At 41.9% G+C, this 27,989-nt stretch overlaps 1 protein-coding gene across 2 annotated transcripts; it reads right to left on the bottom strand.

Moving 5' to 3' along the window:
* Positions 1-10: 10 nt before the first annotated feature.
* On the bottom strand, positions 11-27,884 carry MYCT1 (MYC target 1). 2 transcript variants are annotated; one of them, XM_009933717.2, is made up of 2 exons: positions 27,635-27,884; positions 11-3,375 (listed from the first exon to the last, which is right to left on the bottom strand). In XM_009933717.2, exons 1-2 carry the CDS (start codon positions 27,882-27,884, stop codon positions 2,843-2,845), a joined length of 783 nt encoding a protein of 260 aa, XP_009932019.2. In that variant the 3' UTR covers positions 11-2,842. The 2 variants fall into 2 exon arrangements, with proteins under 2 accessions (XP_009932019.2, XP_075269931.1); XM_075413816.1 differs by having other exon boundaries at positions 11-3,370; positions 27,635-27,746.
* Between the last annotated feature and the right edge of the window lie 105 nt (positions 27,885-27,989).

Genomic DNA, 27,989 nt, shown 5'->3' with positions numbered 1-27,989 from the left:
GCTTTGGTTCTAATTCAATAAAATGTGCAAGAGTCCAGTTAAGCATGAACCTTACAGGGACTGCCCATCTGCTTACAGCAAGCATTTGGTCAAACATGTTGTGGATTGAAGTCTGAGTACCCGGAAACCAGTGGATTTAAAAATCTGGAAGCGCCTTTATCTGTGAGAGGCATTCTCACTTGTAATCCTTGGAAGGTGTTCTCATATAGCAAATACTGATGCGGACTTCAGATAAGCTCTTCAGCTTTGGAGTGTCTCCCCACAGGAGTGGAGGAAGGACCAGGTACTCATTTGCACTTCCAGCTGTATCAACTTGTGTAATTAAAAATGATACACTTCCATTTTATAGACACCAGCACATTTATCTTTAAGGAAAAACATGAGCTCAAGACTATAACATCTAACTTTATTTCACATTCTGCAGCTTGCAAAACATTCATTTCAGACATTGTTTAAACCAGTAGTTAGGTATCAGACAGCCATACTGATTATGCACCAACAATCTGTTTTTTTAAAGTCCCTAATCCAGGAGACATAAAAAAGTGTTTTGATATCTGGTGTAGATTTCAGGAGGGAAAAAATACAGTACACTTAGTCTTCCCTGTCTACATTGTTTACTAAATATAGTGTAATACAAGTAATAATATGCTGTGGAAAGTTCTGCTGTAATGTAATGTGCATTTACAATCCAGGAGTAAAAATTTAGTCATCTAAAACAATTTCATTGTCAAGGAACAAGCAGTTTTGGCCAGCAGAGTACATGCTGTAGACCAAGTTGCCTCTTCAAACAGTCTGCCAAACTCATGAAGCAAAGGGAGCAGGCATGAGTTCTTTTCGTAGGCACATTAGAATAGGTGGCACCACCTATTCTAGAGCTAGGACACAGTGAACACACTTTTGCATGCAATGAAGTTCACCAAACTCAATAATACTCTAAATGAAAAAAATATTATTAATGAATGAAATAACACAACTTCCTTTCTCCAGAGGACTATTGTTTGAAGTCTGTAGCCTGCGACCAGCCAAATGCAGTTTTGCAGTTTTATCAGCAAGTCCTCAGTGTACTAGAACCCATGGTGTCTGCAGTGAAACGCTCTGTAAACTTTGTAAATGGTTGTTCTTCTAGCAATGACATATCCCTCTAGAAGGGAAAATGTTGCACACTAAAAATAAAAAAATGAAAGCCAGTCAGTAAATGCATGCAAAATAATTTGCCTTTAGAATAAGGAATACTTGTGGTTTACAGTAAATAATGATTGTAAGCTCAGTGTCTGCAGTAATATTTGCAAATGGGGTGATACTGGACTGGAAGATTGCAGTTCAGAGATTAATACCAGTGCTTCCTGAGGGATGCTGAGCTTGACAAAGGGGTGCATGCTGCCAGTCTCCAAAACACTGGAAAGGAAGATGTTAAGCATTTTGCCCTTTCTCAAAAGCTGCTAAATCTTTGTCCCTTTCAGAAGACAGATGAGGACTTATTCTCTCTACAGAAGCACAGGGCCAGCCGCTCAGGAGCAGGAGTCCTGCTGCTGGTAGTTCCCCAGCCCTTCTAGGAGCAACGGGCTTATTTGCAAGTGAGGAGTAGGCCTGCTCCTCTACTTGTGGAAATCCTTTACCCTTTATTTGAATATGAAATATTTAACAGGAAGCTGATACAATAAGACTTAGATCATCTGTCTGTGATATTTCCAAATCCTGGACTTCTCTCACATCAGTGTAATCAGTCTCTGCTAAGCTAGGGGTTAGCCTGGCACGATACAAGTATAACAGTCAATAGTATATGTTAACCTCAACTAAATATTCCATCTTTATCTTCATATTCCAACTAATTGGACAATCCCAGTATTCAGCCAGAGATGTCTAAAATCTTGCTTTACTGAAAGACAAGATTTCAGTGAATAATTTGCCAGGAAGAATTAAACGTTGTTACAATTTGAGAAATACAATTGAAATAAGGAAATGAGTAATCCCATAGCAAAACAGGAAACTTAATTAAAAAAATACTTGTCTTTCATGCTGCTTATCTTGATAGCCAGAACTGGAAAAATGAAACATGAGGAGTTCTGCTCCCATACAGCCTTACTAGGTATTAAAATGTGACTACCTGTTCCTTTGGCTACAGAGAGAAGGTTCTTCATAATTGTTACCATGCATTTAGTATGCTGTTCGAAACTTCTCTCTGCGTGAAGCTTTGTATAGGTCAAGATTTTTCCCACGCTGTGGGGAATTTTATACAAGCAGCCCTGATGTGGAGTCTTTTAGGTCCTCTAAAATCAGCAGAACAGGATGTTTATGACCACAGCCAGGACTGTGGTATTAAATCCTCTGCAAGGATTCCTCAGAAGAAACTGTTCTGTGGCTATAGGAAGAATGTGGGTAATGGGAGGTGTTCTCTGAAAGTTTAACATCTTTGCGAAAATACATAAAACCAGAACAACCTTTTTTTTCTTTTTAAAGAAACAGAATAGTGAAATTTGCAGAAATGTATATATCAGTAATTCCTAACATTATCTGTTTCTTCAAGAAATGACCTGTTTTTTATGTGGCAGCATTTTCTTTCCTCTAAAGTAAAGATACAATGGTTAAAATTAAAGATACAACACTATAAATACTCAGGCATACAGCAGAGCAGTAAATTGGAGCCAGCAGTGCAAAGACAAGTAATTCCCTCGGACAGTGGGATATTGTGCTCTAAGAAACCACCGCTGCTCGCCTCTTGGCATTGTATGTCCGCTCTGCAACATCAGCCACAGACTTCTCAGAGATCTCACGCTCAGAAAATTGGTGAGATGATCGAGGTTCCTCCCAAAATGCACCTGTGTGTTTGCAGTGAGGACCTAGCTCAGGAGTCTGGGAAGGCCTTTATGATGGTTTCATAGGCAGGAGGAGGGGTTTGTGTGGAGTGGCAGATGCGGAGGCTGTTGTTAGACCAGTGAAATTCGGGTCGACTCAGGCTGTTAGTGGTGCTTCCCACAAGGGTGGTGGTGGTGTTTGTGGGAGTGAGGGTGATCAGCTGACTGTTCGTCTCCACGGGGAGGGGAGGACACTGCAGGAAAGGGTGGAAGGTGGATGCGCGGAAGCTTGACTTCCTGGGGAAAGAGTTGGCTTGCTCCAAGGAGGCTTGCCGCTGGAAGGTGAGGCTGGCCAGGCTGAGGTTGCTCCGACGTTCACAGCTGCTGTTCCGGTAAAATCCAGTCCTGCCGGCAGTGTGGCCATGGGAGGGGGGTCTGGACCGACGGCTGAAGGCTGAGGAGCTCCCCTGGGAAATGTGGGCACTAGCTCTGCGACGGGACAAGCAAGTGAACAATGCCCAGATGATCCCTCCAATCACCAGTCCAACCACCATGGACACTGTGAAGGCTATTGTTATCTGCTCTGAAATACAGCAAAAACACACAGCAAAGTTATTTCATCAACTCTGAAGGATTTTCCTGCCAGAAAATAAATTGAAGAGGGCAGCCTCCTCAAAAGAGGAACAAACCCTAAGATCTTTGTATGTAATACATGAACTTTACAGCACAAACACAGCACTTCAGATTGCTCTCGCTATATTGTGTTTTTTCTTTAATTTGCATAATTCAACAACATTCAGAAACTAGCTTGCATTTAATACCACTTTCTATACCAATGCAAGGGAAAAGACTTCAGTCTCTCCCAGAACCAGTCATCTACCAGCCCAAAGGTGTATTATAAAACTGCCAAGCATTTCTTTCTGTGAGCAATGTGAGGTGTGGATTAACGGAGGCTTGTCATTCTGTTTAAAGACATTTATGTTCTGTCTGTACGTGTTTGCAAACTCACCTATTACAACAGTGATGTAGCTTCTGCCATGTTCTTAATGAAGTGAGCCTTGTATTTATTACATGAGAACACATCCCACCCTTTTACTGCTGAGTAACAGATACTTTAAATCCTCGTAACAATTAATGTAAATTACTATATCCTAAATGGTTATGGTCAGAGACAACCATTAGTAGTACTAAGTCTTTTGAATATTTCCCATCACAGAATCACAGAATCACAGAATGTTCGGGGTTGGAAGGGACCACTGTGGGTCATCTAGTCCAACACCCATGCTGAAGCAGGGTCACCTACAGCAGGCTGCACAGGACCTTGTCCAGGCAGGTCTTGAATATCTCCAGAGAAGGAGACTCCACAACCTCCCTGGGCAGCCTGTTCCAGTGCTCCGTCACCCTCAGAGGGAAGAAGTTCTTCCTCATGTTCAGATGGAACTTCCTCTGCTTCAGTTTGTGCCCATTGCCCCTTGTCCTGTCGCTGGGCACTACTGAAAAGAGTCTGGCCCCATCCTCCTGACACCCACCCTTCAGATATTTATAAGCATTTATTAGGTCCCCTCTCAGCCTTGTCTTCTTCAGGCTAAACAAGCCTCGCTCCCTCAGCCTTTCCTCATAGGAGAGATGCTCCAGTCCCCTCATCATCCTCATAGCGCTCCACTGGACTCTCTCAAGTAGCTCCTCATCTTTCTTCAACTGGGGAGCCCAGAACTGGATACAGTACTCCAGATGGGGCCTCCCTAGGGCAGTGTAGAGGGGAAGGAGAACCTCCCTCGACCTGCTGGCCACACTCCTCCTAATGCACCCCAGGATCCCATTGGCCTTCTTGGCAGCCAGGGCACGCTGCTGGCTCATGGTCAACCTGTCGTCCAGCACCACTCCCAGGTCCCTCTCCACAGAGCTGCTCTCCAGCAGGTCTGCCCCAAGCCTGTACTGGTGCATTGGGTTGTTCCTCCCCAGGTGCAGGACCCTGCACCTGCCCTTGTTGAACTTCATAAGGTTCCTCTGCACCCAACTCTCCAGCCTATCCAGTGAATGGTAGCACGGCCTGCTAGTGTATCTGCCGCTCCTCCCAGTTTTATGTCATCAGCTAACTTCCTGCAGGTACACGCTGTCCCTTCATCCAGGTCATTGATGAAGAAGTTGAACAAGACTGGGCCAAGTGCTGACCCCTGGGGGACACCACTAGTTACAGGCCTCCAACTAGACTCAGCACTGCTGATGACAACCCTCTGAGCTCTGCCATTCAGCCAGTTCTCAATCCACCTCACTGACCACTCACCCAGCCCACAATTCCTGAGCTTCCCTAGGAGGATGTTATGGGAGACTATGTCGAAAGCCTTGCTGAAGTCCAGGTAGACAACATCCACTGCTCTCCCCTCATCTACCCAGCCAGTCATGCCATCGTAGAAAGCTATCAGATTGGTCAGGCATGATTTCCCCTTGGTGAATCCATGCTGACTACTCCTGATAACCTTTTCTTCCACTTTCTTGATGATGACCTCCAGGATAAGCTGCGCCATCACCTTTATGCAATTAAGTAAATTTCTAGGTCTTTTATAAATGCCTTCAAGAATCAAGAGATCGAAAACAAAAAGAGCACGGCTAGGATTGCTTTCTCCCAAATGGTTTCACAGTGTGGTGGAATAAGATTTTTTCCTTGTATATTTCTAAGAATAAGACAGTTACTTGAGAAAACTTCACATACTTTTGCAGCTGAGCACTACTTTATTGTTGTTCTAAAAAGTTCAGAGATACATTTGTGATCCTGCATAAGGCCTGAAATTAATGCAAAATCTTTACAGATCACCTGAAAATTCGAGAAGTGATTTGATCTCAAGCAAGAAGGAACACTTGTGTTGACTGCTGGAGGAGAAGAGGACATCAATGAAAAAGAGCCATAGGACAGCTAGAAACATGTGTGCTCTATCTGTGTTGTGTCAACATGTTTGGGAAACATTTCTGTTAAAAAATCAATTGTATTCATTGGATAAACAAAGGTGAGTAACTTTTACAGCGTATAGAAGTGCAGGCCAGCTAACACTGTGCCAGGCTGATCATCGTGACAGTAAGCAGTGACTCCAGGACTGGGATGCAGATGTTAGAGCCCAAAAAGGGCAAGGCAAGACAAGACTAGGTTCAAAATTTTCTTGCAAGCTTTCTGAGAGAGAAACAGCTGTGAAAGAGTTTCCCCTGAATTTATAGTGCTGCACAAACAGTAATTTCCAGAACCCAAAATAACGACACCGAGTCTGAGCTGTGGGAATTAACCAAAGCTAATTCCTGGAGAGGCAAAGAAAGCGAGTGGCCCGAGGGAGAGCTGTGGAGAGCAGGCGGCACGCAGCGGAGGGAGACGGGGGGGTGCTAGGCATGGCCAACAGGACTGGCTTGCAGGCAGAGGCACCCCGGTATGCACCAACAGAGATACCTTTGCTTAAGTCAGGCCTCGGTGTCTAGCAAGGCTTCTACTTAGGGCAGGTCACTGCAGGAGCGGGAGAGCAAACATTTACTTTCCCTCCAGTGGGGAAGATATAAACGATTATTTGGATAGTTGCACTGTAAGAATTAGTTATTGTCATCTTCCTTATCTACCTTCTCACTTTTCTCCCTTAATGAACAATTGTTACCTATGTGATTCATACCTGCTGTTGGGGAAAATTAGCTTCTTGAGCACCAAGAGGCACAAAATTTTTGCAGGTTTCTGGGTGGGGACTCCAAGCAGCATTAAATTTGAACCCAGCCCTTGCTGCTGCCCACTGAATCCCGTCACAGGGGCAGTATATTCACCCTACATGCCTTTGCAGGTGTGGTTCTAGACAGGACCAACATTATCATGAATTACTGACATCAATATGAATCTCCTACCCAAGTTTATTCACCCTACATTTTTCAAGATAGACTTGAAGTTCCATGAGGCCAAGGAAATTTAAGCTCTCACTAAGGCAGTGATATTTTGGATGGCAGTACAAGCCTACTATTGCTTGCTTGTAACCTCAGCTTTCAGATAGGCTTCTAACCATCATCCTTTTCAAATAGGAAAATAAAGCAGAGACTGAAAAGAATAAAGCATGGGGTATTGTTGCAGAGCACTGCTCACTTTTGGCAGTGATTTGTTGTCCTTTTGTTCAGAGGTGGACTAGACTTGACCCTAAAATATAATTTTTCTTTAAGCTCTCATTTTTACGACTAAGAAACTCTTGACTTGGTGCACTAAAGTCAAAGGGTAATTGGTCTGCTTTTTGCAAGAACCCACAGGCAACATCCTGCGCTGCAACTCCTGGCTGCAGATTATAGCTCTGTCACCACAAGCAGCCTTGATTCTGATTCATGATTCTTGAATCATCATGATTCTGCCCTTTATAAAACATCTTCAGAGACACAGCAGGCCTTATTGTGCCACTTTTGGCCAGGAATAGCCTATTATGCCATTTTAATGGATTTAATACACTCTGTTACTTCAAGTTCCAATTAGTACTCCTGAAGGTGGGAAGGGAGAACCAGGACTTGGCCACCTCCAGTTGAGTAAATCCCAGGGCATTCCCTAAAGACAGCCCTTCCCAAGCACTAGAGCTGCAGTCTGAGTAACCCTACTGCTGTCCCTGCGTGGCTCTGGGAAAGTGGAGCAAGGACTAATCCTTTCTCAAGCTGATTTCTCTTGCACCTCAGCTGGAATGTTGGAGACTGCCAAGGGATCCCCCAGGCACAGGGCTCTGTGCTGCCGCCTGATATCCCTCCTCCCACTTGGGCTCTCAGCTCCAGCAGGGAGGAGGCGAAGGGGATCTCTGTGGGGCTCGAGTGCAAGCAAAAGCACAGCACGACGTACAAGTGTACCTGGCTCTGGGGTTGCCATGCACCGTGGTGAGGATTTGTCCCTGCATCCCTCTAGCCATATTTTTCACCACCTGCACAATCAAATCAGCATTTCACACTGTTAAAAGCAGATGAGGGAATTGACAAAAGTATCGAGTGCAGCTCTTCAGTCCTTCCCACGTGCTGTTCCCCTGTGCTGGAGGAACAGCACAAACAATTATCCCTTTGGATAATGTCTTTGCTTTCTTTAACTTATTTGATTCTTTTATTTTTCTACCTCTACATATGACTGCAAAAATTGAAGGTCAAATTATTCTCTGGGGAAGATCAGCTGGGCTTACAATGACTATTGCTGCTGCCATCCAGTACCCCAAATGCTCTCATTTCAGTTTTGACCTAGATTTAATCCTTCAGGTTCTTATTGTAGAAATATCACTAGACCCATTGGTTACAGACACTTTATTCTTTCTATTCCCAGAGTCTCTCTGACTTCAGTGGGAACTGTGGGTCACACTAATAGGCCGAACTTGCTTTTTGTCGGCTCCCTACAGAGGATGAATTTCATTGAAATGTAATTCAGTTCTAAAAACTTGAAGAATTGTAAATCTATGACCATTGATTTCCTCTTTAGAAAGTCCAGTGATCACAACCTTAGGGTACATTGGAGAAAATACTACCAAACAGAGAAAAAGACCAAAGGCAGAGTGGGACTTGCTGCACCTGGGATTTTGAGGGGAACAGCTGGCTTTCACATATTTGTTTTTCTCTTCCTTAACCTGGGCAGTGCCAGGGCAGAATTAGCCTTTCAGGAGAGTCAGAGCAATACTGGCACAAAGTGTCTCCCAAGGAAGCATTATAATATTGCACGGTTTCCTGAGAGCTGTTCATGTCATTGCCCTCTGCTTTTAAGAGAAAAAAAAAATAAAATTGCAGGAATCCTAACAATAACAATAACTCCCCTCATGCCAGACCCCTAAATATGTTTTGATCTGTATGTTTCTCAGGCTGCTCACACTGCCTGCTGTATTTGATTATGCCACAGCTGAAAAGATTTGGTACCCTGTTTCAGTCATTTTTCTCCACTCTCACCTCTAACACCAGCAAAGATGAAGGACAAAGGATTTTTTCAACAATGCAGGACAGACTTTGAGGTACAAAGCCAGAAATAAAAGGATAGAAGGAAAAAAAGCAACTGAATATCTTAGCTACATTACCTTTCTTATCCATGCTACTTCCAATGTGTCGATGCTAAAAAGGTTGGAGGTTCAGAACCCATGGTAACACCTACGGCTTCTGGATGTCACCCCAGATCTGAATACAAAGCCAGCATGTGTCCATCAGCCCAACAACTATCCAGATCAGGAAATTCCTTCTCTCCCTTTTCCTTCCTTTCTGATTTCTGCATGCAGTGTCAAGCAAATGCAGTGCAACAGGTTTGTCCAGGGAATTATTGCCTCCGCTATGCAAAGCTTTGTCTTGGTTGTTGCAGCTTGCTTTAAGACTTTTATAACTTTCCATGAACTGTGTATGAGAAGTGTTAGTATATATCCTATCAAGTTGATAGCCTTTACCAAGTCCTTAATGCTCTATAGCATCCACACAGGAGAAATTTGGACATGTTCTTAGTAAAGATGACAGACTGCTTTGATGTGCTTTTCCTAGTTATGGCCCTGAATCAAGTTCTTCCCATCCAGCCTTTGTATCAGTAGCAAGGCCAACCAAAGGGAGGGTCATACCAATGTGTAAGTCTTGTCAGAAGTGGACCACGTTCTCTCCTTCACCACCTTGGGGTGTACTTCACAAAAAATTAGCAACACAGTCTCTACCTAGACTTGTCAGTCCCTGGGTCAACTAAACTCTTCATAAAATAGATTTGGTTTTTGTGATGAAGGGTCCTGCCTCTATCATGGAGCTTAGCTTGCAGACTTACTTCAGTCAATCTCTTATTTCTGCAAGGCTTTCGTTTTCCTTTCATGTGCATGGACCACATCAGAGAGCAAGACATTCCTTTGAATTAAAAAATTTTGCATTGAGAATTCATTTGAATTTCACTCTGGCTTTTGCTCCACTAAAATGTAAGAGTTTTGTCAATGAATCTCCCTCTTACGCTCAGCTCTGGCTGCGATGGGCTGGAACAGCATTTTGCTTCCTGAACTCAGGACTTACATCTTTACTGTAGCCTCATGATAAATTCCCCAAGGTGTAAATTAAGCTGGGCACAAAGTATTGCTTGCCCCATGCTTACAAATATATACGTTTGTAAACTTTTCAACTGGCCAAGTACATGAAGGGATAGTAGTACCTTTCAAAATCATGTAAGTAGCAGCTTCAGTGAGAGCACCTCAGAGCAAGAACCAGTGAGGGCGAAGCGGGGACAAAGTACTGAATGCAAAGGAAAGAGAAATGGAGAAGCATCTTTTAGACAGGCTGTGCACACATGACTTGAATTTGAACTACGTCTTTGCCAATAATAGCTGATAAAGCCAATAAAGGGTCAGCTACCTTTCCAAGCATCTGTTCTACTCATGCAATTGCGCAAGGAGGCAGAAAACACTCATAGGGTGAGATGATACCTACGTACTTGAATTGATTTCTAGTGGGTGACTCTCAAATATTACAATCTTCTTTATGTTTTGCAGCTGTTAATTTTTTGCTATTGCTTTATTAAAAAAAATTAACTAGTTTTACCTTAAAGTTATTAGAAGTGGTAAGGTAGCTTGTCAGTCAGAATGGCATTGCTCAGCTTTCAAACTCAGTTTGCTACAGAGATGACTTACTCGTAACACGTTGGAGCATATTCTGTTCGTTTACTTCAACAACTGAGAGTAATTTTCCCATTCTGCTGTTCTTCCACTTGCCCAAAATTAGCATAAAGCGTTGCACACCTGACATGCAAACTATATTCCATGTGGGCTCCAGCAAGCATGTATGCAGAACATAAAAGCTCATTGGTTTCTGTCGTATTAGCAATGAGAAATATCAGAACATACCACCATGCTGTGTAGTGGAAAAGACCTATTTTTTATCATTTCCATCCAAATTTTAGAACTGTAAATTTATTTCTCTTTTAATTATTTCCTTCTCACATTTCTGTGAGGTCTTTTTCCTTTATGCCATGTTATATGATGGTGACTCAAAACTTGTCCAAGCAAGTAAGCATTTCCTGCCCCTACATGCACACACGCTTGTCCACACACATTGCCTTGTCCCAAAGCTGGAAAGCCTTGAAAACTGGTAGAGGGTTTGATCTCAGATGTGGAGAAAACCAGCCTCTGTCTCACCCTATATTTTTTCCTGAAACCAAAGCTCAGGGACAAAAGCTGGTATAAAAACCATACAAACCAGTATGGGAATTCACACCTGAACATCACACAGCTTAGCACAGAGCACCAGCTAGCGTATTAAAGCATGAATTGCATTTGGAAATCACAAACCCAGTAACATGACTAGTAAGAATGCTTCAGATGCTGTTTTACTGGAGTCTCTGTGTCTCGGGTTTCAAGAGAGGTTCAGGTAAGTCACCGGCGATGTTCATAATGCAGCCTCATTTGTGTAAAATGAGATAGGAGCAGCCAGGGTCCATCAAAGTTTGAACAAGCTCATAGCATCTTCCTACAGCTGTAGCAAATGTACATCTCTAAGCCGAACAGGTTGCAGCTACTCCTCCCCATGCATCCCAGGCAGCAAGTTTAGAAAAGAAGCATACCCTGGGCCCAGAGAGTCAACTCATTTTCCCACCACAGAAGGTTTGAAGTGATTTGAACTACTTGCAATTTTGTGCCAGTTCTACCAACTCCAAGAAAAGTTAGTTTAAAGCTGAGGCTGGTATCAGTAGCCAAATCCTGTGCTGCTGTTGTCATGCTGAGTTCAAAAAAGCAATTTCTCTGTATCTGACAAGTGTCGACACTACTATCTGCCTGATTTTTGTCACTAATTGTATTAGCAAAACAGCCTCTCATGAATCATTTCTAGGCAGTCCATGATTCAGCTGGGTGGGCGAATCAGTTGCTGTGTAATATCAACCAGCTGTGATCTTAGTCATGGCAAAAGTTTAAGAAAGGACACAGAAGACTCTTGTGGGAAGAGTGAGAGTGACAGGCTACAGGACAAGGTGGTTCAGGTAGCTGTGATCTCCAGAAAACAAACACATGAATATGGTAGCACCTGGAAAACAGAATCTATGGGGAAAAAAAGGTGAAGGAAAAGCAGACTGTGCAGGACATAAGAACTAATAAACAAAATATGTAAGATGGTTAGGCTTTGAGAAATGTCAGTGCTCTGCATTCAGACGCGGCTTGCTAGAGGGATGTTTTACACAGCCTGTGCTAGTGCAAGATTCTTTTCTGCAGTGACAGAGTAATTCTCCCACTTCACCTAATAACTAAACATTTGGTTTTATGTCTGCTGCAGATAAATGTAGAAGTACTGGATTTAAAATAGAGCAAAGCAAATTAAGAAATCTGTTTCTATCTCTGAGGACAAGTAAGAACTAGAATAGATAGTCTAGGTCAGTGGTACATCTACATCCATTAAAAATTTTAAAACCCAGTATCAGTTAAGAGTTGTTGTAATATAGTTAATCCTGTCTTCAGAACAGAAGGTAGAACAAATGACAGCTCAAGGTCCATCCTGACGTTATTTTGTGCAGTTTCTAAGAATTTCTTTGATCAGGTAAGCAAATAGGCTGTGGAAGCATCTAAAAAATTATTAAGTAAAAAACAAGGGAAAAAAAATGCGGTCTGTGCCCTTGGATTAATTCTCCGTTTGAAAGGCAGAGGGTACGGGACAGCTGTTTGTTAGAGGGTTAACGTCACAAACGAGCAACCTACCTAGGAACAAGATTGCCCTCTTCTGGAAATTTATGCTGAAAATCTGAACAATACGGAAAATACCTTAATTCTAATAAAATAGGATGTCAGAAAAAGCTGACAAGAAACATACCAATGAAAGATTACAGAGAAGTTAATAGTACCTCAGAACTCAGAAAAACTCTGAATTACATTGCCACAAACCCTTAAGACTAGCATTTCGCAGAGGCTTTGAAAGTAAGGTAGACTGAGGCACAGCAAAACTGTTTAGAAGGTTAGTGAAGTAAAACTTGTACAGTTTTGTGGCTTTGTGCAAATATCTGTGCTGATGTAGAAGCATGAGGCTAAGTCTGTTTTTAAATTCATATTTCTCGTCATCCACAGCGATGTCCAGAATGATGCCCCTGCACCAGAGTACATTTTCTTTGTTTACTAATACTGTAATTCATTGTGACAGAAAGCCAGAATAGTGGAATATGCCATCTCAATATCCCACAAACCAACTCAGAGTTAATAATGTTCCCTTGATATTACTGGCAGTTGATTTTTACTGGAATGATAACTAAAGAGTAATTGTAATAATCAGAAGGAAACATCTAAGCTAGAGATGTCAGCATGTTTAATTTAATGCCTTTGACATAACTATATAAAACAAAGCAAAGATTCCTTTATGCAGACAGAGATAGAAACTTTGTTACCGTGTGGTTTCATTATAATTCCTAATGCATTACAAAGGCAGTAATATAATTTTGATCTTTTCCGCGTGTGCAGCAAACAATCCTCTGGCAAGGCATTCTTACCAAGCTCACAAAACCAGAGCATAGGCCTAGGCTATATGGCCTCTGCATGAACCCAAATCAAATAATCAACCACAATTTGCCACAGTGCAATATGGCATTACAGAATCACAGAATCACAGAATGGTAGGGGTTGGAAGGCACCTCTGTGGGTCATCTAGTCCAACCCTCCTGCCGAAGCAGGGTCACCTACAGCAGGCTGCAGAGGACCTTGTCCAGGTGGGTCTTGAATATCTCCAGAGAAGGAGACTCCACGACCTCCCTGGGCAGCCTGTTCCAGTGCTCCGTCACCCTCAGAGTGAAGAAGTTCTTCCTCATGTTCAGTTATTACTTAATTGATAAGATTATTTTACAGAGCCTGAGAATAAAATAATTTCCTATATGAACAGAGCAGAAGTGACTGGAGTGAAATCTTAAAATTTAGTAGCGTTTCCTAAAATCACAGAATCACAGAATCACAGAATCACAGAATGGTGGGGTTGGAAGGGACCTCTGTGGGTCATCTAGTCCAACCCCCTGCCGAAGCAGGGTCACCCAGAGCAGGCTGCACAGGAAATACCAAAGTACATATGTTACATGTAAGAAAACAGAAGACGTCCAGGGTTAGAACAAAGGACAAGGTTTTCAGGTTACTGGGAAGACTGTAGGGTAAGGAATACATTGAAATCGTCCTCAGTCCCATTACAGCAATTCTGTTGTCTGTGGTCTGAGAAGAGCCCAGACACAGCTTCAGGTGGAGCTTGCCCTTATTGTAAGAACCAACAAGAGACCAAGAAGTATTTATGCTGAAAGTCCAAGTTTTATCAGAATATAAAGTAGAATATTATAATATTATAAGAGAGAGAAAACCCAGAGTGACAGGGCACACTCCGAGTACCTTGAGATACTAGGTATACTAGAAATAAACACTGCACATCAGCCTGTCAAGTGCATCCCATAAACAGTCGTTCTCAATGCTTTCTGGAAGTGCTTCAACCTCTGCGCCTTTGTCTCTGGGTCTCAAGTGTCTCTTTTGGTCACTCGAGAGGCAGAACCTTGTTTCTGCTCCTTGCTCTTCACTGTGCAATCTCTCTCCCTCTCCCTCTGCAACCTGCTCAGCTGCTTCCCAGGAGAGGAGCAATCTCCCCTTCCCAGTTCCATCCTTCTTACTCTCCATTTTAACATCATATATTAACACAGACAATATGAATGAAACAGATGTGTACAACATAGTTTCTTGGCAGAAGCTGAGGCAAATCTACAGAAGCCCAAAACTGTAAATTTTCTCAGAAACAGTCTCTTCTCACTCAGAAATATACTGCCTCTGCAATATCACCACAGAGTGTTCTGCTGACAAGTCTAACTTGTGTATTGGTTGTTCAAAAATAGCCATTCATGAAAGCAGTGTTTAGCATTTTATTTATAGTCTCAATATTTTTTCAGGTTGCTAAAACTAGGGCCTTCTTCAGGCAAAAATTAAGAAAGTTGTACAAAGTGGAAAAGCGGGAGGAAGAGGAGCTGTTTGTGAACTTCGCCGAGTACTGATCTAAAGCATCCAATAAACAAGTATTTCAGGAGTAGGAAGCGGGATCTGTATTTAAATCAGATTTTCCTACTTTTTTCACTGCAGTAATACCTGAGCTACATCCAGTAATGCAGTAAATCTGCTGCTACATTCATCTTCTTCAGGGAATAGATATAATAGGAACATCATGAGAATGCAGAAGTATGTTCATGTGTGAGTACTGTACTCTTCAATTAGTTGTCTGTGGTTCAGAAATTTGAGCTTTCTTTCTCCCAATACTTCCTGTGTGACCACCAATCAGTTTCAGAGATTTGTCTTGTACCAAATATGTCTAGGAATATCTGTTTCAGGGTGGGCTTGGAGACCTGATTAAGTAGCACTCACAAGAATCTATGCAACTGCAAGCTGATAAATGCTAGTAAAATTTTTAAGTGAGATGATTACTGATCTGGAGTCTTAGTCAGCTCGTGATGGCCCAGGACACACGATCCAGGCTGGAGACTCTGTGCGAAGTGGGACTTTGGTGCTTGTGCCACACCAGCCAGTGGTGTCTGGGAGGCTGCATTTGCACCAGGTCCTGCTTGCCTAGAGACTCCTGCGTTTCTCAATCAACAGAGCCATCAACAGTTGTCTTCTTCATTTATACTCTACCTGAGTAACTTATGCACCTTCCACAGAAGCCATGTGTCTGCTTGTTTGGCTCATCCTTCCGTTACCCTGGATAACTGAGAGATGGCATCAATACAACAGAATTTTTTTAAAGCAAAGGGTTTCAAATTAGCAGATGTCAGTTAAATGGTCGAATATCCCCTAAGTGTGTTTCAAGGTGCTGGACTGTGAATTCAAATGTCTGAGACAGGGCATTAGTATTCTTCTGCGAATAAGTTGCCAGAGAAGTAAGGCAGAGGCCTCTGCTGAGGAGCAGAAAGTGCCCTGGCTGTTCGCTTCAGTAAGCATGTGTCAGAGTCCAAAGAAGTTTTTGCATTGCATTGAACTGGCTATTTTTTTCTCCCCCCATTGTTTTGCTGAAAATTTCTTAGACATTATTTCATAACAATGCTGTACAAATTTGTATTGTTGATGGCATTTTGGTGGAGGTTATTTAACATATAAATCTTAGGTTACTATTGTCCCATTTTCAATACATGAAAATCAAACTCAAATAAATCTTTTTTCCATCTCCTCAAGTAGAAGGGGAATAAATCATGGTAGGAGAATAATTTAGGATTGCTTGGTGCAAACTTAACAACTATATAATAGGTATCAAAATCTGATTAAGTACCTTTTATTAAGTTTGTATGGGAAGTGAAACTTCTACCTTGAAAAGCAAGAAAAAATGAAGTTTTCTGTACTAACTGTTATTGATAGTCTTTCCTGATTTTCTTTTTTTTTTTTCCCAGACAAAAGAATAGGGTTATGAAATGAAGATAATGTTACAAAGACAAAAGGGTCAGTCTTGAGTCTTGATTTTACTTTGTGCTTTTCTTTTGTGATTGGGGGCATTTCATTCCATCTCCATGCTTCAGATTAATCTTCTATATAAGGAAGATGGCACCACTCACAGCCATTCATTTGGCCCACAAAGATTCTTGACTCCTGCTTCAATGAATTACAATGATAAAATGGGAAGTTGTGTATAAATGCAGAGCATTTTCCTTCAACAGGTTCTACAAGAAGAACTGAGGCAGAACCATTGCACCCACAACATGCAGAGGCTAACTCATCTGAATATGAATTCTGCTACGCTCTAGCAGTTAAGCATGCAGCTACAGGAGGTTTGGCTTGGAGAGAAAGCACAGCACTAAGCTCCTTTTATTATGTGACACATTCAAATGTCAACACATTCACTGGTGTGGTGCTTGGAAGAAGATATATATTACATTTCCTAAAGATGAGATTTCTGTATTTGGTGGATAAATAAAGAATGATGCCTCTGGCAGCTCACGTGACAACGAGCAGCACCACAGACTCAGTCAATACGTAGGTTTAATCGCCAAAATGTGTATGTGCTCTGTGTTTGTTTAATAGTTCAGTAATGCTCTGAAGAAACTTTGCCTCTTCCTTCTGCTACCTCAGATCCGTGTCCTTCCTGCTAAAGATGGTTGAGCATTTGATAAATCAATGGCTGTATGGAGGGAGGAGTGTGAGGAAAGCTGGAAAGAAGCGGTAATTAGGATGCAACAAAACACAGCCTGAGGATGACAGACTCACTTTAAAAGAATAATTCATCTACAAGGAAGAAATCGTGCTCTGAATAGATAGTGTGCAAGAATAAGGCTGGCCTCTTCATGAGACAGTTTGTTGCTTTCATCCAGCTACAGTAATACTCTTTTCTCTGGGCTTGCCAGAATAAGGACAAGGAAGAAAACAGGTCCCTCATTATTACCTGCTTTTATCTCTCTGACAGGCGTGCACATAAGATCTTGGAATGGATTTACATATTATCTTCCTAAATGTAAGGTCTGACTATTGATATAATCCCCTTTGGTTCAGTAACGAAAGTGATAACTTTTTCATGTGCCTGTCAAACCTTTTATTAACTGAGAGTAAAATAAGCATAATCATCTTAAAGTGGGAATAGACTGATCATTCTGACCCTTGAGAAGACAGTATGTGTTTTATTTGATAAATTTTTATGTAGGGTCTATACAAAACAATAGTAGTTTAGTAGCTGATACAAAATGGTACCTCCAAAAGCTATCTGGAAAAGAAAAGACAGTGTAAGGCTAAGACACAGTTCTGTCTCCTGGATAAATCAGCGTGGGCAGAGTATGTTTAAATCTGACATATGACCGTGACTCCTGTCCCTGATGGAGCACAGAGGAAGTGTTGGCTTCCTACAATAGTCTGGCACCAGCAGAAGTAACGCTAGAAGGTGCAGCGCAGCAACCCTTGCCTGGCTGCTTCAGGCCCTCTGCAGCAATACTGGAAGATGATGCAGCACACAGGCACAGTCGCTCCAGCAAGCAGTGCGGCCACATGCGTAAGAAATCCAGCTGAAAAGCGGCATACAAGTTAGCCCTTCTCAAACACAGCGGAGGGGGAAGAGAGGCGTGGTATATCCTGAGGCTGAGAGGGTGAAGATGAGCAATGCCTTCCTTTTTAATTACATCACAAGCCATAGATTTATTTCTCATTAGTTATACGAATATTTCTGGAGGACTTCGGAGGAGGACCCAGGGATCCTGAATGGTACAGAGAAATGAGATTCACTGCTGTCATGTTGCCACTGAAGGGCTGATGTTCAAACACAGTTGCTGCCATTGCTAATGCCTCACCATCACATGCTGTCTTTTATCTTCCTTCAGTCAAACCCACACCCTTGTTGCTGTTTCTCTCAGTATTAGCACTATTTATTTGAAAGCTGTGTCCTGTCTGAGTCACTGGCCCGGGCTGCTGTGCAGCTGCCTTGTGACACATCCCAAGTCAGCTCAAACTGTGGTCAGTGAGCTGGAAACAGGAAGATCTTCTGGTGGCCTTGACCCGGTAGATAGGTCAATAACCCTCTTCCTTGCAGAGATCTTAACAGATTCAGGCAGAGGAAAGGTGGTACACGTGGGTTTCCCTTGCCCCAGAAGCCCTCTAGGTACCGTGTTCATTATCAAAATTCTGTGGAATACTTAAAACAGATTCTGACCACTTGAGCCCTTGAGAAGTGATTTAGCTATGTGACATTTTCTAAATCTCTGTCACAGGATTTTCATGTGGATCAGTATCTCATCTGAAGGGGAAAAACAGAGATTGCCATTAGTCAGGGGAAATCTCTTGCTCCGGAAGCCATGCAGCAAAAGTTACTCTGATGCTGCTGAGCCTGGGAGGGTGCACAACCCTACAGCTCCCTCGAAGAGGTGAACAAAAAAGCCTGTCTCAGTTCCTATGCAGGTGAAGCTGAGTTTTACTGGTGTTGCCATTATTTGTTTTTGCCTGTGTAGCATGTTCTCAGGATCTGTCTGAGGTCCCAGTGCGTGGCGTTTGTAACTGACAAAACCACAATTAGTCCCTGTTCTAAAAACTCTGCTGAGCTGTATCAGATTTCACTGTCCTGATTGCTGCAAATTCACCATGCAGATATGTTGAAATTATTCTTTGTCAATATAAAAAATATTACTCATTCAAGTGAAATCTTTGGTTAAGTAATTTGGAAATATGGCTTCACTATTAAATTTGTGGCATCATGTAACATTTCACTGAGAAGCAGGAGGGACAACTTGTAGGTGCACTGGGTTTAAGACTGGTAATAAGAGGGGAAACTTTTCAAGGATGTAACATTACCGTAAAGATCCCATTGTCTCTCACAGTGTTGTTTACATGTATCATATTTTATATCTGTGTTCTAAATCTGCTCCTCAGATAGATGTACTTGAAAAAACTCAATGTGTTTACAGGAAGCATTTGCAAAACCAGAACTGGCTTTCTGTCTGATTCTGCATCACATTTAACCTCATTGTCCTTCTCTTGACAACAGTCCTATGAAGCAGCAGAGGCAATTTTTCTCTATTTTTCAAACAAGGACCTGATACGTGGAGAAATCATCCGTCATCTTCAAGAAACCCAGCTAAAAGTCTGCTTCCCAGTATGCTTATTGCCATAAACGTCTTTTGGGGGATCCAGCCTGCTGTAAGTTCAAGATGACCATAGGAAAATAAAACAATACTAGCTTCTCAGTGAATTTGGGAAGAGTCCATGTATTTAACTGCATGTCACGATCCCTGCTTTAGGAGTCTGAACACATTTTGAAGTTGATAAAAACTTTGGGTGGTACTGGCAGGTTTCTTGTCGGAGGAATGGGAGAAGGCTTTATGTCACCATTGCTTTTACTCAGGTGTATTATTTGATAGAACTGGGGAAATCTGCAGCCCTAAGGATATGGTCTGTCTATACCAGACTGACACAAAGGTGTGTAAGCATATTCTACTTGAAGTGGATTGAGAACTGTCTGAATAGCAGAACTCAGAGGGTTGTCATCAGCAGTGCTGAGTCTAGTTGGAGGCTGGTAACGAGTGGTGTCCCTCAGGGGTCAGTACTGGGCCCAGCCTTGTTCAACTTCTTCATCAATGACCTGCATGAAGGGGCAGCGTGTACCCGCAGGAAGTTAGCTGATGACATAAAACTTGGAGGAGCGGCAGATACACTAGCAGGCCGTGCTACCATTCACTGGATAGGCTGGAGAGTTGGGTGCAGAGGAACCTGATGAAGTTCAACAAGGGCAAGTGCAGGGTCCTGCACCTGGGGAGGAACAACTCAATGCACCAGTACAGGCTTGGGGTGGACCTGCTGGAGAGCAGCTCTGAGAAGAGGGACCTGGGTGTCCTGGTGGACGACAGGTTGACCGTGAGCCAGCAGTGTGCCCTGGCTGCCAAGAAGGCCAATGGCATTCTGGGGTGCATTAGGAGGAGTGTGTCCAGCAGGTCGAGGGAGGTTCTCCTTCCCCTCTACACTGCCCTGGTGAGGCCTCATCTGGAGTACTGTGTCCAGTTCTGGGCTCCCCAGTTCAAGAAAGATGAAGAGCTACTCGAGAGAGTCCAGCGGAGGGCTACAAGGATGGTGAGGGGACTGGAACATCTCTTCTACTAGGAGAGGCTGAGGGAGCTGGGCTTGTTCAGCCTGAAGAAGAGAAGGCTGAGAGGGGACCTAATATATACTTACAAATATCTGAAGGGTGGGTGTCAGGAGGATGGGGCCAGACTCTTTTCAGTAGTGCCCAGCGACAGGACAAGGGGCAATGGGCACAAACTGAAGCAGAGGAAGTTCCATCTGAACATGAGGAAGAACTTCTTCCCTCTGAGGGTGACGGAGCACTGGAACAGGCTGCCCAGGGAGGTTGTGGAGTCTCCTTCTCTGGAGATATTCAAGACCCGCCTGGACAAGGTCCTGTACAGCCTGCTGTAGGTGACCCTGCTTTGGCAGGGGGGTTGGACTAGATGACCCACAGAGGTCCCTTCCAATCCGTACCATTCTGTGATTCTGTGTGATTCTGTGATTCTTCCTGCCCTATACCTTATATTATGCAGTCATACCATTCACAGAAATGAAATTTCTAGTGCAGACAATATTTTGCACATATTTTAGAGGAATAATGCTCTAATTAGTCCATCTGATCAATATCTTCTGGGTTAAGAAACAGGGAAAATTCTCTAAGGCTATATTTTTCTGCCTTGCCATTTCGTGCAGTGATTTCTGAGAGCTTTCTGACTAAACTAGGAAATGCATCCCTCTTTCCTATTTATTATTTTACGTGTTAGACTAGTTTTATATTGGGTTGTCCAAATTCACATGCCACTGACGTATACCAGAACCAGTCAATGAGGGCATTTGGATTATATGATCTTTAAAACAAGCTCTTGAAAACAAGCTCTTCTTCTACCACCGGTAGATATACTTGGCTGTGAAATGGGAATGAAAGACAAGATACTCTTTGTTATTAGAGGTCATAAGGATATGGAAAGTTAGCTTTGGAGATGTACAACTTCTGTTTTTTTTAAAGGAGCCAGCTTGAATAAGTAAAGGAGAAAACATTAGCCAGAAGATGGAAGATTATGCAAGCAATAAAGAAATAGCAGGGCTGTAGAAAATCTGTAATAGCAAACCTGGAAGTATGAGCCATTTATTTGACTGGTTAATATAGGTGGGGAATTGGAAGGAGGGTTTGTTTGCATACAATTGGCTCTCATATTAACTCTGTCAAGACATGGACAGAAGTCTGCTTAACTATTTGAGTCCTTTAATCTCACACACCATGAGGTAAAGCCCTGAGCTGCAAGTCCTGAGTGGCAGATCAGTATCTGTGATGAGCCAGAAGCCTGCCTCTGAAACTCAAGTGTTAAGCAGACTTATTAAGGTAGTGCATGATAAAGTGTTCTGGGAAGTCTGAGCGGGAAAGTTGTCACTGTAGGTGTAGTGAGTGTAGGCCAGATGGGGAGATGCAGATTCAGTGTATTCAGTGTGAAGACTGCATTTTATATATATGTGTGTGCGCGTGTGTGTGTGTATGTGCATGGCTGTCTATGACACGGGAGAGGTATTAGTACAGTCTCCTGGCCAAAGAACTCAGATTTATGCTTTCAGATATGTTTGACTTCACCAAATCAATATGGATCATCCCTTCCTCTGATAACATTTGCTGGGACCGTTCTGCTCCTTTCCCTCTCACTCACCATGTGTTGACGAGTTTGGCTTGCTTTTAATTTCTATTGTTATTGGGTAATTTTATCATTGTTTATAGATGATTTTAATTAAATGCAAAAAGGCAATGAGGTTAAAGAAATTCAGAACTGACAAAGTCAGTTATCACTGGAATACAATTTTCCTTTGTTGTCCCCCATAGTGCTATGGAGAACTGCTTATTTAGTCATCAAAAATACCGTGTGCTGTTTCGAGTCATGGCAATGCTCATTTTTGCACACTAAAAGGCTCTATCCTAATTTTCAGTCTCCCGTTTTTGAAGAGAACAATATCCTGCTACTTAGAATAAGCACTGGAAGGAATTATTGCCTAAAACACTAGAGCAGGACTGCATCATGAGGTTGGAAGAAAGCATTTTGCTTCTCCCTCTCTCTCTTCTCCCATTGAGGCTGCTTCCAACAACAGAAGCCTGTAAAGTCTGAAGCTGTCTGACTCCAGCAGAGTGATTTCAAAAGAAAAAAGCTTATTTGTTCACATACCATTTCCAAACTTTTGCAGGCGTCAGTGATCTAACCCAAAGACTCTGCAGAGAGATTATATCTCCTGTGAAGACATTTATTCCTTGTGCTATGAGCTCCATTTGATATGTGATAGGCTGCCAAGTATTGCACTTTTAAAATCACTGGGCTTTTCCAAAACACAGGAAAGTGGCAAAAAAGAGACTAACTGCAAGCAAAAATTCCAGCTGTGTCTTCAGTCACCTTGCTCTATTTTGGCTGATTGTGATGAATTAAAATACCGGGAAGAATACACACACTAGTGTGAAATTTTGAAAAGGGACAAATGGGACTGGAAGAGAAGAAAAACAGCAATTTAGGAAATACATCTGTGAGGTTGATACAGCACCTGAATCCCAGGCTCTGTTTTTGTCATGTTTTCCTCCTACTTTGTTCCACTTTAACCCTGAAGGGTTTCTCTACTAAGAAAAAAAAAATCTCCAGTGTTGTAAAGCATCTATAAGTGGCTCTGCATCATGACTTCACTTCCTCTTATCTGCCAGCAAAGGAACTGCATGTTCAGCTTAATGAATTCTTCTGCCCTATTATCAATGACCAGTCTACCAGGATAAAGGCTCTCTGGGGTACTCTGGTTTATGCCAGTCTTTTCCAGCCATCAAACGAGGAAGACTGGTAGCCTGGTAGAAGCTACCACTGCCACATCTGCTGTCAAGCACTCCACAGCTGGCTCCAGACTGCAGCCTTTTTGTGTCCACATCTCCAGCAGGACAGCTGAGGCAGCTCTGGGTGTCTTTATTTGCTGCTGCTGAAGCTGGACTAGAAGGGCACAAAGTGTGTGAAGAGGAGCAAAGGGAATGAGGAGAGACCACCCAGTAGGTATGCTGGAAATGTGCTATCACAGTCATCAGAGTGGAAGCCAACAGGCTTAACCTGGTCACCACGCAGGCAGCCAAATGCTTCTTTTCTCACTTGCACAGAACTGGACTGGGTTGGCTGCTCTTGCTTCTCCTCTGCCTTGGCTATCACCCATGAAGGACCTCAGCAAAAAAATCAGGTCCCATGGCTGTCTAGGTTGGACTTTCCTATGTTTGACAGCTGTGTTACTGTTTGTGTCAGTGCTGCCCTTCACAAGTAGTATTTCAGTTCATAAACAGAACAACACAAAGTCCTCAACCACCATTATTGCTACATCAGTAATGTGATACCACTACACAGGCATTAGAATATGCTTGTCCCTAATGACCATCTTTTCCAGCAGAGTATATAGTCTGACTTCTTTTGAGCAAACAGACATATTTTAATGAGGATAAGACCAGTGGGCTGAGGGAGAGACAAGGCAAAACTTGACATTATATTTAAAATCATGAGTGCATTTGTAGCTTATATTCAAGTGATAATGCTTAAAGTATTAGTGCCAGGCAGTTTGCAGTCTTAAAATCCTGGAACCTAGCTGATATGTGGCTTTATTTCCACACACTGGACAAATAACACCCTGGGTTCCGATTCAAGAAAATAAAAATTTTCCTTAATGTTTTAAAGATACTAAATTGTAATGTTGCATTTTTAAATAAATATTTTATAAATAGTAAAACTAGACTGAAGGATAGTCCAGGGATCTAAGCTTATGTTGATTAATATCTGGTTACACTTTTTCTCTCTGCTGCTGTCATATTGATCAAATGTACTATTTAAATTAAATTTCTTGATCTGAAGGTATATTATTATCTGCACTGGAGAAATAGGTTTGTCTTCAAGCCATTTATTGTATTTAATTGTGTGCGACTGAAAATGCTTTTAGGAATTACAAGAAATGCACTCCTGGATAAAATGGAAACATCTTTGCTCCCACTGTTAACTTACAAATCAAAATGAACTCAATAAAGACTATATTAAAACAGTAAAAAATGAGATTAGTAGTGGATGGATGGGTACCAAACTCTGAATTTCTCACTCAGCTATTGCCAAACTTCCTTCTGAAACTGCCAATAAAAAAATCATCCAGATTCTCTGTCTACAGACCCACATGACACCAACGGTGCTGAAGTTCAGCAGAAGCTGGCTTTAAGTGCTTCTTTTCCTATCTCTGTCAAAGTGCCAGACTATGGATTCCTACTGCGAAGTAGGGTGGCTGGAGGTTACATAGCTTCATAGAAGCTGGCACCTGAAAGAGAGGAGCTCCCGCATCCTTGCAGTAGCTCAGGCAACTTCTCTGAAACAGGCATGCGTGTCTACAAAGCCTCTGTGCAACACCTGCAGTAGGGAACAGCTCCAGCAAAATGAGAATCGGAATCCCGATTTTATGCTTGTGAAACATTACACAGAGGATATTTGCTGACAGGGCCAGGAGCTCCAGCAGAATTGATTTTAGGCTAGCAAAACTGCTGTTTTGCTTCTGCTATTTTACTCTGCTGCATAATTTCACCTTTCAAAAATACTGCAGAATGGTGATGGTGAGGACTGAATTCAGAAGAAGAAATCCTGCAAGATCTGCAGCTAAGCAAGTTATAGGCTCTCTCGGCTGTCACTGACTCTACACTGAGCTTGAAAAAAAGTGTACTGATTTTTTTTTTGTATATTATTATTTCTTAAGGTCTTTGCATGAATATGGAGAGAGGATTTAGACTACTTAGGCAATTCAAACAGCATGATTTATATCAAGGTGCGTATATCTTGTTTTTATCCACACAGTTTTACTGATGTACACTTCCACTAGCCTGGAGCAGCTGTAAAAAGATTTATATGTGCTCATATATAAATAAGTGGAGGACAGTTTAGTTTATTCATTGTTTCAAAATTCTTAGAGTTGCTTTTAAGATGCTATTGTGTGAAGTTACTACTGGAAACGTGACAGCTTTAAAAAACAGGATGCCTGTATATTTTCCAGAGTAGGCAACCAGCTGTTAGACAATAGATAGTTTATAAAATTGCAAGAGACTAAATATCATTATGAATAGTTGCTTTAACAATTTTTAAAGCATTTATTTTTTTCTCATAAAGTTAGTCCCTCTCAGCAAACCTTTGCACACATGTTGAAGTTTACACTTTGGCCGAGTCCTTGGGAGCTGCTGAGAAGTCACACATGCATGGAAAAAAATCTGCATCTTGGTAATGTATTGACATTCACAGCACTGCATGGTGGGTGGCTTATAAAAACTGTGAAACAGCCTGTAAGCTGTATGCCTAAAAATCACATTTTACTGCATTCTTATTTAATAAAGAACTCCATTTTATTTATATCTATTACATGTGGTTCTGTTTTTACTTCAGGTCATGTATCTCCAAGCATTTCAGAAAATGCACTTCTATCATTTTAAGTGAAGTTACCTCACAGTGAGCTTGTGTCAGTCCTTGTCTTCTGACACAGACTGTACAGTCTCCCTCCCTAGCTTGCCACATACCATATACCTTCAGGAAAGGAAGAGGAAACGCTATTAACTCTTCTAAAATCTATCAGAAAAGTAAGAAAAACCTAAGAGGCGTCTTCCCTTCCCAGGACCATTCAAATTCCTCATAAGGCCCCAAACTGTGAGGTTCATCTGCTGTCAGAGTAAACAAATGGAAGGTGATCAGGGCTGGGTACAGCATCAGACCCTGGCAAACCAGACGGGCAGTGCTGGTGGAAGGAGATGCTGGCCCTTTCAGCAGTAAGACTGTTCAGGCATGTCCTGCTCCTGGGTTGCTGAACGCAGCTCTTGATATTCAAGGGTCAGGGCTTGGTGCACCTGAAGAAGTACCTTAAATGGAATGGCAGAGTAACAGCAGTACCAGCGGGGCCAGCCACATGCAATATGCTGTGGAATTTGAACATTCACCTCTTAGGTGCTTTTCTTGACTCTTCGTGAAGATGGACAACACCTTGCCCACAGTCTGAGCAGTACGGTTAATGAATCCTTAGAGATTCACACAACTTTGCTGTTTCTTGCATACATTTCCATGACAGTGAAGCAATAATTTACCTCAGAACAAAAACAAATCTGCAGTAACAAGGAGCAGCATCTTTTACACACGGATTCTTAAAGTACATGTTGACAAAAGCACTTTCATTTTTGTTCTGGAAGAGGCATTTTAGAATTACATGTAGTTCCATTCTACAAAAATGATAGTTATTCTTCAGAGTCCAGCAGACAACCTCCAGACAACAAGAGACTCTGAAACAGTAACAACAATATTTTTTCCTCAGTTAATCTGTAAGTATTTCTCAAAGATGCCCAGTGTCCTTATCCCACTCCTTAGCCCAAGACACAAAAATGGAGTGAGTTGCTCATGTCTCCCAGTAGGAAAATATATGTGTCACTGCAGGAAGCATGTGAATGGCATTCAACGGATTCTTGTTTCTTATGCTAAGGAAATGAAGGAAATTCTTTAAAACTTCTTATATAGTTATTTTCCACTGTTTTCCCAGGGCACTTCTATGAAACAAAAGTCCCATTTTACTAATGCATATTATTTTTTAGTTTTAGATTGTGTGCAGATTCTTGGAGGGGTCATTGCTCCATAGCAATAATATAATAGACAAAAACAGATCATATGATTCACTCTAATGGCAAATGCTAATACATGTTAATGTCAAACAGAGCAAGCAACAGAGCTTTTTGGAGGGAAAAGCTCTCCACAACTGTCACACAGAATCCTTTAGGATCAAGTCCCTGACTCTAATTATCTTGAATGAATTTCAGTATAACATATACTTCCACCTCACACTCTATACGTTTCAGTTAATGAAACATTCCCAAGTTAGGGTGAAAGAAAATAGTCTTAATGGTTAATAATCAAAATATACATTGAAGAACAAGTAAAAATAAAATCTGATCATGAGGCACCACAACAAACTACAAATAATTTTTCATTCTGGTGGAGTAACTGTTTACTCAAAACGTTGCAACACGTTTAGGTTTTGCTATCTCTTCTTCATCAAAAGATGAAACAGATCATGTCTGCTGTGTAAGTACATCCATTAAACAGCTGAGAATGCCTACCTGATCTGAACCATACTGAAGTCAATAGGCACCTTTTCAACTGACTTCACTAATGAAATTTCTCAAACAATCAATTCTACCCTAGCAGTTCCTGCTGTCTTGATTAGTTCAAAAACATGATAAAACTTTGTCAGAGAAACATTTGGGAAAAGATCTTTTTGCACTGCAAGAAATATAAAATCTGTTCATTACTTTTTACTTCCAACATGAGGCTTGAAAGTATCTAGATGTATTTTTTAAGGCAATCACCAGCAAACCTCAGCATCTACTTTAACGATATTCTAGAAAAAGAAACAAATCCTTACCCCAAAACTTTGGTGGCCATGTGATTGGAGAGTAAGTACTGTTTCTATCCATAACATCCAAATAACAAATATAGAATGGTATGTCCACAGAGGAGCAGTGGGTTTCTGAATGTTTGAGATTTATCAGCAGAAGCAATGCTTTTGTGCTGCCAGGGAACTGTGTTGTTTGCCTGAAAGGAAATGGATGTATCACGTTTCCTGCTGGTGGACTCGAATTAGCAAGTACTTGCCTTATCTTGGAACACCACATGGTTCCCGAGATGGGGAAATAGTTTCCTTCTCGTCATTTCCTCAGCCGGAGCAAATTGACTCAGAACAATATCAAAACTCCTCCTTCTCTGAAACTTTTTGAACC

This window comes from Opisthocomus hoazin, chromosome 2 (assembly GCF_030867145.1).
Source record: "Opisthocomus hoazin isolate bOpiHoa1 chromosome 2, bOpiHoa1.hap1, whole genome shotgun sequence".
In the NCBI taxonomy this organism is placed as follows: domain Eukaryota; kingdom Metazoa; phylum Chordata; class Aves; order Opisthocomiformes; family Opisthocomidae; genus Opisthocomus; species Opisthocomus hoazin.
The sequence above is the reverse complement of the archived record's forward strand: the minus strand, read 5'-3'. Positions and strand labels throughout refer to the sequence as shown.